General features: G+C 59.0%; 1 protein-coding gene across 1 annotated transcript; it reads right to left on the reverse strand.

The window, feature by feature from the left end:
• Nucleotides 1-1,087: 1,087 nt before the first annotated feature.
• On the reverse strand, nt 1,088-2,627 carry LIN28A (lin-28 homolog A). The gene is made up of 2 exons (XM_029963031.1): nt 2,338-2,627; nt 1,088-1,301 (listed from the first exon to the last, which is right to left on the reverse strand). Exons 1-2 carry the CDS (start codon nt 2,625-2,627, stop codon nt 1,088-1,090), a joined length of 504 nt encoding a protein of 167 aa, XP_029818891.1.
• Between the last annotated feature and the right edge of the window lie 6,080 nt (nt 2,628-8,707).

The raw sequence follows: 8,707 nt of genomic DNA on the forward strand, positions 1-8,707 counted from the left end.
TTGGTTTTTGGAGTGTGGGATGGGCAGGAGGAGCAGAGGTGTGTGTTTGTCCTGTGTGGGTTTGATCCAGAGCCCGTGGGAAGATCCAATCTGGTGTCTGGAGCAGGCCGTGGCTGGATCTATGTGAGCCCTGGGTGGGATGTGTACGTGGGTTTTCCAAAGGAAATGCTGCCAGCAACATTCCCGGGATCTGGTCCTGCCCCGTGTCCGGTGCCCAAGGCTTAACAAAGAGTGTTCCTGCTCCATGAAGCCCTCCCACTCCCCAGCTCCGTGTTCCAGGGGCAGGGAGAAGCCTTAGAGGGGAAGAGCTGGCTGCATGAAACACCTTATGCTCTCTGGGCTGGCACTTGGGAGGGACTGGGGGAAAAACAAGTGGTTTTCTTTTGACTTGGTCTCCCCCCGGCCGCAGCTCACAGCCCATGAGCAGGTGGTGTTGGTCTGACCCTGAGGGATGATCCATTTCCTCCCGGGCTGAGCCCAAATCTGGGCTCTGCTGCTGTCAGCAGTTGAGCAACCATGGAAAAGCTGTGAATCCTCACACTGCCCTGGGAGTGAGAAGCCACGAGGAGCAGAGGGACCCATGGGACCGGCCCATGGGCATCTCCCTGGCACTCCACAGCCAGCCTTTCCCCTCAGCCTCCCTCCCTGGGGCAGGGCAGGAGCAGGAGTGGGTCCCCTGCAGCTCATCCAAGCTGTGCCAGAGCCTGTTTGAAGCTCAGGAGAACAAGCAGCCATGAGCTCCTCCCTGTGATGTGGCTCCTCTGCTCCTCCTCCCCGAGACACTGCTGCCTGGCTTAATTTAGGAAAAGAATAAAGATGGATCAAATATGTTCGGGTTTTTTTAGCTGGAAGGGGTATGTTGGGTGATGCCTCCCCCTATTTTTGAAACAAGCCATCCTGATTAAAGTAGGGCTTTTCCCAGCCTGGGAACAGGGGGAAAATATCTGTGCAGGGACACCGGGTCCCCGCTGCCTGCCCTCCCCAGTCCTTCACCCTGCCCTCCCTCCTCTGAGCCCCCACAGCTGCCCGTTGCCTTGCCAAAGCCTTTTCATCCCGGTGGAATCCCCCCTCTCCCTGCCACCCACCATCATTCCCGGGTCTCGGGGAGGAGGGCCGAGCTGTGCATGTCCTCCTCCTCTCGGAAGTAGGCAGGTTTCCCCTGGGAGCTGGGGGACTGCTGTGCTTTCGCGGGGCAGTTGGCGACCATGTGGCTGATGCTCTGGCAGAAGTGGCACTTCTTGGGCTGTGGTGGGAGCTTGCACTCCTTGGCGTGGTGGTCCAGCCCGCCGCAGTTGTAGCATCTGTGTGAGGGGAGAGATTCCAGGAGGAGAAATGAGGTGGGATGTGCCATGGCCGTGCCCGGGACCGATCTGGCTTCACAGCCAGAGCTGGGCTTTGAACAGCCCGGCTGCTGCAGGGATGTGGGCTCGGCTCTTTGGGGCTGATGGTGGCCCTGGGGTTGGTCCCTGCAGAGCCCCAGCTCCAGCAGGGCCAGTTTGGGCTCAGTGGTGCTGCTGGTACCCAGGAGATGGCAGCAAACCCCTGCACCAGAACCACACACGGGGGACAAAAATCGGCACGTCGGGGGCTTCCACCCCTCTGGCTCCATCAGGATTCTGGCTCCTGTGTCTCCAGACCCCGCTCCCAGGGTTACACAGCTCTCAGAACTTGCAGGGACCATGGCCATCAGTGTAGGGACAACCCAAAAGGTGGCTTCTTCTGTACCTTCCAGCCCCCATCCCACGGGTGCCACCTTCACACCAGAGGCGTGTGGGCAGAGGGAACTACACTGTGTCCATATCACATCCTGCATCCTTGTAGGATGGCCACAGCCCTTTCCTCTTGCCTTTTCCTTCCCAGTTCCTTTCTGATTAGTTTATGAGAACAGCAGAGTGGGGCAGACAGCATCCACTGGGAAAACTGGGATGAGGCATCTCCAGGAAGCCGAGATGGAGAGGATGGGAGAGGAGAGGGGGAGATGAAGAGCTGGCCAGAAACTCGCCCCAGGGCTCGCAGCCTCACCGTGGGAGACGCTGCCAGGACGTCCGGGCTATTTCCTTCCCACAAGGAAGGGTTGCTCTTGGAGAAAATTACCCCTGCCCAGCACGGCTCCCTGAGCCGAGGGGAGCGGCCGCCCGGGGTGTCCCTGACCTCTGCCCTTCCCTGCTGCTTCCCTGCCCTTTCCCCACCGAGCTGCATCTGCCACTCATTAGCTGCCAAAGGAAGCTGCTTTCCCAGAGGAAGGGTCGCTGCCCACCCCACCGGACTCGTGCCCATCCCCAGGGTACCCAGGCAGCTCCTGATCCTGCCCGGGCTCAGCCCTGGCTCAGCCCTTACCGGTCTCCTTTGGATCTGCGTTTCTGGAGGCTCTTGCCCTTGGGCCTCCTCTCGCTGCCGATGCAGAAGACGCCCCCCGGGCCGGTCACCCGGATGGACTCCAAACCTTTGGATGACTTCTTGAAGGTGAACTCGACAGCCTCGCCCTCCTTCAGGCTGCGGAAACCCTCCATGTGGAGCTTGCTCTGGGGGAGAAGGATGGGGGTGAGCACAAAGCTGGGGGTGTCCACTGGGCACACGACAAGCCCCAGCCCAGCAAACACCTCCTGTGGCACAAGGGCTGCCAACATTCCCCTGTGCCTGTCCCTTGTGAGGGGATAGACAGTGAGGATCAAGCTCAACCAGGCACCTTCATCTCCCTAAAATGTCTGGAGCCCTGTTTGATAACACAGAGCATTCAGTGAGCTCAGACACCCGGCTGAGTGGGGCTCACTGGTTTAAGGGCCAGCAGAGACAGCTCAGACACAAATTTCAACAAAATATTGGCTGTCAGCGCTGCAAAACAACTCCCTTCTCCCACCCAGCCCCGTGCTGGGAAGCAAGAGCTGCTCCTGCACCTCCGAAACATCATTTTAAAAATACAAAAGGATCTCGAGGCTTCGCACAAGCACAGTCATGGCAGGACCCACAGTAAAGCCAGGAGGCTGGAAGCTGGCACTGCCAGCCCCCTCACTGCAGCTCACCTCAGTTCAAGCCATTTAATCACCTCCAATAATTAATTAAGCAGCCATTTGGCCCGGGATTATCACTGCTGGGAGCTTCTCCCACCCTTCCCAGGACCCCCTCTTATCCCTCCCAGGATCACCACAGCGGTCATCACAATGCAAGTCAGAAAGACCCAGGCTAGGGAGGGGGTTGTGGGATGATAGGAAAATCCTCTCCACTTTCAAGAGCTCTGTCCATTTTAGCAGAACAAATCCCTGAGGAGCCAAGCTGGGCAATGCAGGCGACAACTCTTAACCCCCTGTGCCACGAGCATCACTGCCAGCTCTGCCTGAGGGCCACTCAGGCATCCCGGGCAGCAATTCCAGCACGGGCATTCCCTAAGCTCCGTCAGGCAGCAGGAGCCCAAACGACCACGACCAAAAGAGTTAAGGGGATTTGCTGGCAGAGGGAGGAGCAGCTCCAGCGGGCTGGGGATTCCCAGCAGAGCCGGCGCCAAACGCCTGCGCGGCTGCGGCAGGACCCTGCATTTATGAATGGAGCATCTCCCCCCATTCATGGCCCGGAGGGTTCCCGTCACGTGGGGCCGAGCTCGCCCATTCTTCCCGCACGGAGCCTCTGTGTGAGCGCTGCCCGGGACAGGCAGGCACGGTCCGTTCCCATCTGCACCCCAAATCTCACCAGGACCCACGAGGGAGCACCCCATGTAAAAGCAGAGAGGGAAGGAGACGAGTTGTTGGGGTTTAGGATTGAAATTTTCCTGGGGGGTTCTTGCAGGATGTCCATGGGCCTGTGGGGGAAGTGGGAACGCAGCAGAGCTCGAGGAACAACCCTTGAGACCCTTTTTTCTGCTGTTTCCCCCCTTTTCTGTGCCTGGTGGACCAAATCTTTACGCGACAAACCCCATGGGCTGGGCCAAGTCACCCTTGCCTGCTGGTATGGGATCCAGAGCAGGCCAGATGGGATTGCCCTTTGCTCTCTGACCTGCTCCTGCTCCCAAAAGGGAGAATCATACCCTAAGCCATGAGGTCCCCAATGACAACAAGGACATGACAGGGTCTCATGGCCACCTCTGCCCACCCAGGGCAGTTCCAGCACCACCTACCACTGGCAAAGCCCCTGCCACGCTCAGAGGGGCACCCAACCACTGCTCCCCAACCCCAACCCAGCTCCCCCCCAGTGCTGAGCATCCCCCCAGCAGGAGCTCAGTGCCCAAAGCCTCGACCAGCACATCAGAGGAGATGCCTCAGCACCTTGGGGTCAGTCACCCACCCTGCCCTGTCCTGTCCTGTCCCCGGCGTGTTAAGCACTTTGGGCGACAGGAGCTACCACAGATGGGGAATTTACCCCACTCCAGCAGCAGCCATGGGGTTTTGGGAACCAGGAGGGGCTGAGCATCATTCCCTGGAGGCCGGGGGACAAGACCAGCCACCTCCTGTGGCTGCTTTCGGGGTGTTTACAGCCCCAGCTGGCCCAGCTGTGTTTACACTGCGGGGATGAAAACTCCCAGGCGCTCTGGGACAAAGCTGAGCCGTGGCAGGGGGGACCCTGGMGCACAGGCTGGGCCCCCCCAGCTGAGCCCACACCTTGGGCACCATCGCCCCGGTGGCAGGATCCACCCCTGCCCAGCCATTCCGAGGAAGAGGAGGGCTGGGGCAGAAGCTGCTGCAACATGACGGGGGAAGCGATTTATTTTCCGGGATCGGGCGAGGATGACAACCACCCCCCCAGCCCCCTCTGCCAAAAGGCCAAAGGAAACGCCCTCTCCCCGGGGAAGGGGGGGGGACAGAGGCTGGGGCGCCCCAGCTCTCCCCCCCCCCCCCTGCAGCCTTTTGATGTGAGCTGCAGAGTGGCTGGTGGTCCCTGCGCATCCCCCCTGCCCCCTTCCCAAAACACACACATTGCTGGCATTCCTCTGTTATCAGATAGGTAATCAAACTGCAGCCCATTGAATTAGCTGCATACCTCCTGCATCTGAAAGGAAGGGGCCCAGAGCCCCTGTCCCACACCACACACAAAGCCGGAGCCTTCCCAGGCCTCCACACACCCACACCCCCCCCCAAAAAATAAAGAGAGGAAGGGGGGGATTGGAGCGAGCCGGGGATGCTGGGGATGAGGGGGAGCGCAGGGGAGGGCCAGGGCCGGGAGCCACCGGCCAGCGAGAACAAAGGGCCGGCGGCGGCCGCGCTCCCGCTGCCCAAATTCCAGGAGTTCCAGGCCCCGGCGGGGGGAGGAAGGGTGGCCGGCATGGCCGCGGCCCCTCTGACCCCCTCCAGCCCCTCCACACACCAACCCTGCGTCCAGCTCATCCACTGCGGGAGAACTGGGGCTCACCCGTTGGGTGCCAGGGTTTGGGGCCCGGGTCCCTTGGAGGAGCTGGGGGGTCAGTCTTGGGGATATGGTTTTGGTAGGGGGGGGTATAGGGTCACCCTGGGCTCGGGATCACAAAGCAGTGCCATCCCAACTGTTTTAAAGCACAGCCTGGTGCAAGGATGTCCTTGTCATCATTAGGGTTTGGGATTAACCAGCAGAGGCAGAGGCACAGAGGAACAGAGGCAGAGCTGGAGCACCTTCCACCAGTGCCACTCCCCCCGCCAAGGCACCCCTTCACCAGGCGTCACAGCGTGCTTTTTCACCCCAGGATCCACCCAAAGCACCCAAGGATGCTTTTCCACCCATCCTTTTCCTCCCACCCCGCACCCCGGCAGCTGATTTACGGCAGACAAAGACGCAGCACGTGAGCGGCCGAGCGCTGCCCACCCCCCGCCCTCCGCGGCACTGGGTGTCCCCCACACCCCCCTGCACGTGGGTGCCTTCACCCCTCCTCTTCCTCCACCCAACAAATCCCTCATCACGGATCCCAGACCCCTGTGGAAGGGGTGACACCACGGAGCACCCCAAATCCAGCCGCTGCCCCCCAAACTGCCGGGCTCCGGTTCACCCCCACCCCGCCGGGCTCCGGAGGGGCTCGGCCGGCCCCGGGGTCACCATTGTCCCCGCGGCCTCCCCACAGTGACACAAGGGGACGTTTATTCCCAGCCAGCCCCGGCCACTCAATCAAACCATCTTTGTGTCCCGCGGGGCCTGGGGCGGAGCGGCCGCTGCACCTCGTCCCTCCAGCAACGTTTAAACTGAGATCCTTTGGAAAACGAGCCGGGCTGGGATGCTGGGATAAGAGTGGCCGTGCCAAGGGCACGTCTGGGCCCGGCCCAGAGCGTTTTGGGGGAGCCCAACCCCACCGCAGTGCCTCAGTGAGCTGAGACACCTCACTCTGCAGAGGAGGGTCAGGAAAAACGGCCCAGGGATTGCTGAGCCCTCAGGAGGCCTGTGCCCCATCACTGTGGGTACTGCATTGGTGGTGACCTCTGCAAACAGCCCCCAGAGCAGGTTTTGGCCCACATGGAGTAGTGATTCAAGCCCTGGGACAGCAGGACCAGCTCAGCTCCCCGCCACTGGCCACAAGGCCAGCAGGGAAATGTCCCTTTGCCTTCCCAGCCTGCGCCTGGATCCATCCCTGAGCAAAGCCTTTCCTTGTCTCCACATCACACAGCAAATCTTTTCCCAGTGCCAGAAGCTCCAGGGGCTGGTTTTGGGCTCACACACATAGGGGGCTCAGATCAGGAATCATCCCAGTCCCTTCCTGCAGCTCAGACCCCCATGGGAGCAGCCAGTGGATGCTGCTTGGGAATGGGGGTCCTGCCTCAGCTCCAGGAGCTGGTGCAGAGATCAAGAGGGAGTTGGGTGTGGGAGCCCTCGGGAGGAGCACAGGGGATTTAATATTAGCTGATCTTTCCAGTGCCTCCTTGGTGCAATATTCCCGTTTTCTTTTTTCCCCCAGCTCAAGTAAAATCAAAATAAAGCCACTTTCCTACCAAAGTAACTATGTTTGCTCTTAATTCTCCACCATAACCCAGTAAAATTAAACTCTAAGTACCAATTCTGAGGGGAAAAAAAAAAAAAAAAAAAGAGCATCTACCACAGAGTTTAATCCATCAGTTTCCTGTCCTAAATCCTTTTAGCTCCTCTGGCTGTATTTTTCCCCACCAAAACCCTCCTGCGCTTCACAGGGGCAGCTAATTGGGATCAGGGGCTGCATATTAATTTTGTGCTCCCATATTAAGGCAGGAACTCGGCCGGGAGCAGCGGCACATCTTCCAGTGGTGATTTCGGCTTCAATCCCGCTGATTCTTAGGTGCGAGTAAATAGGGAAAAGGAAACGTCGGAGCTGGACCTGGGAGCGGCAGGGACAGAGGCTCGCCAGGGCAGCGGCTCCATCCCAGCCCTCCCCACTCCATCCCGGGAGCAATCCCATTCATTTGGGCCATATTATCTAAGAAACCATTCCAGGGTGTTTTCTCTCCCTGGGGCAGGGAGGGGGAGCTGGGGGAAGGGATGTGCCTGCGGCCATCAGTTAATCTTTAGACAGAGACAGGAGGCTTTTTTTTTTTTTTGTGTGTGTGTGTGTGTGTGTGTGTGTGCGTGAGTGAGCGTCTTGAGGGAGTTTCAGGGGTGGAATAAAGCAGCTCTCTTTCGCTATTTCCCTCAGGATGCGGCGCACGAGCGGTGCAATACAGTTCTATTCCAGCGGTTATTTAAAAAAAAAAACAAACCACAAAATAAAATAAAAAACCCCAAACAACCAAACAAAGAAATTGCTCCTATCCCTCTCCCCCTTCACAAGCAGAGATTCCAACGAGCGTTTCTACCCCTGGGGATCTCTGTAGGGGGGGTGTTCCCTCCTCATTGCAGGGGGGTTGGACTAAATGACCTTTAAAGGTCCCTTCCAACCCAAAGTGCTCTGTGATTCCATGATCTCTTCCCGAGGGACGTGTGTAACCCTGGTGCCCACCCAGCTCTGTGGGTGACCCTGGTCCCGCAGAGCAAACACGGGAGCGATGCACACGAGAAAGCAGGAAAAATGAGATCCTGCACGTGTCCCGTGCCTCTGTGAGCATCACAGCTCCAACTCTGACTCAAAGATTCCCCCTTTCCTTTGCTGCCCCCTCCCCAGCTCTGCACAAACCAAACCCTTCTGGTCGGATCCTGCCCCAACAGGGGACCCCAAGGGAAGGCTGGACCCTGCTCCCTGACAGAGAGGCTGCCCCTTGTCCCCCTGCCTTTGCTCTCCTGCACAGTCAGGGATGGAGCTCCCTCCAAACACGTGCCTTTTTTTTTTTTTTTTAAGGATCTCACGTCATGCTCACGTGGATTATTATTATTGTTATCGTGGCCACATGCAGGTAGATGGCAGGAGCACAGGTGGGTGACAGCCCAGGTCAGCTCAGCCAAAATCCACATCCAAGGAGCTGCCATCCCCCTCCATCCCACCCCTGCCCTGCTGAGTGGAGATGAAGCCCCTCCACCCACCCTGACCCCCACGAGGCTCCCGGGTCGGCAGCACCCCAGGGATCACAGGGGGACTGGAGTCTCTCCCATGCTGGGATGTGCCCAACTACTTCCACACTGCCCTGGGCACTCGGGCAGGGCAGCAGTGCCACACCCCAGCAGGTCTAACCATGGGCACAGCAAGGACACAGGACCATGTCAGAGAGACACCAGCAACCCTGCAGCGACAGCAGCCACGGGGGCCCAGCAGTGCCCAGCAGCTCTTCTTGCTAAAATCATAAGGAGAAACGAAAAACCCACCTGACTGCCTTTATCAAGGATTTAGACCTGCTGGCTTAGAGAAACACTTGGAGACAGGGAG

The sequence above is a fragment of the Manacus vitellinus genome, unplaced genomic scaffold (genome assembly GCF_001715985.3).
Source record: "Manacus vitellinus isolate BGI_N305 unplaced genomic scaffold, ASM171598v3 scaffold_52_pilon, whole genome shotgun sequence".
In the NCBI taxonomy this organism is placed as follows: domain Eukaryota; kingdom Metazoa; phylum Chordata; class Aves; order Passeriformes; family Pipridae; genus Manacus; species Manacus vitellinus.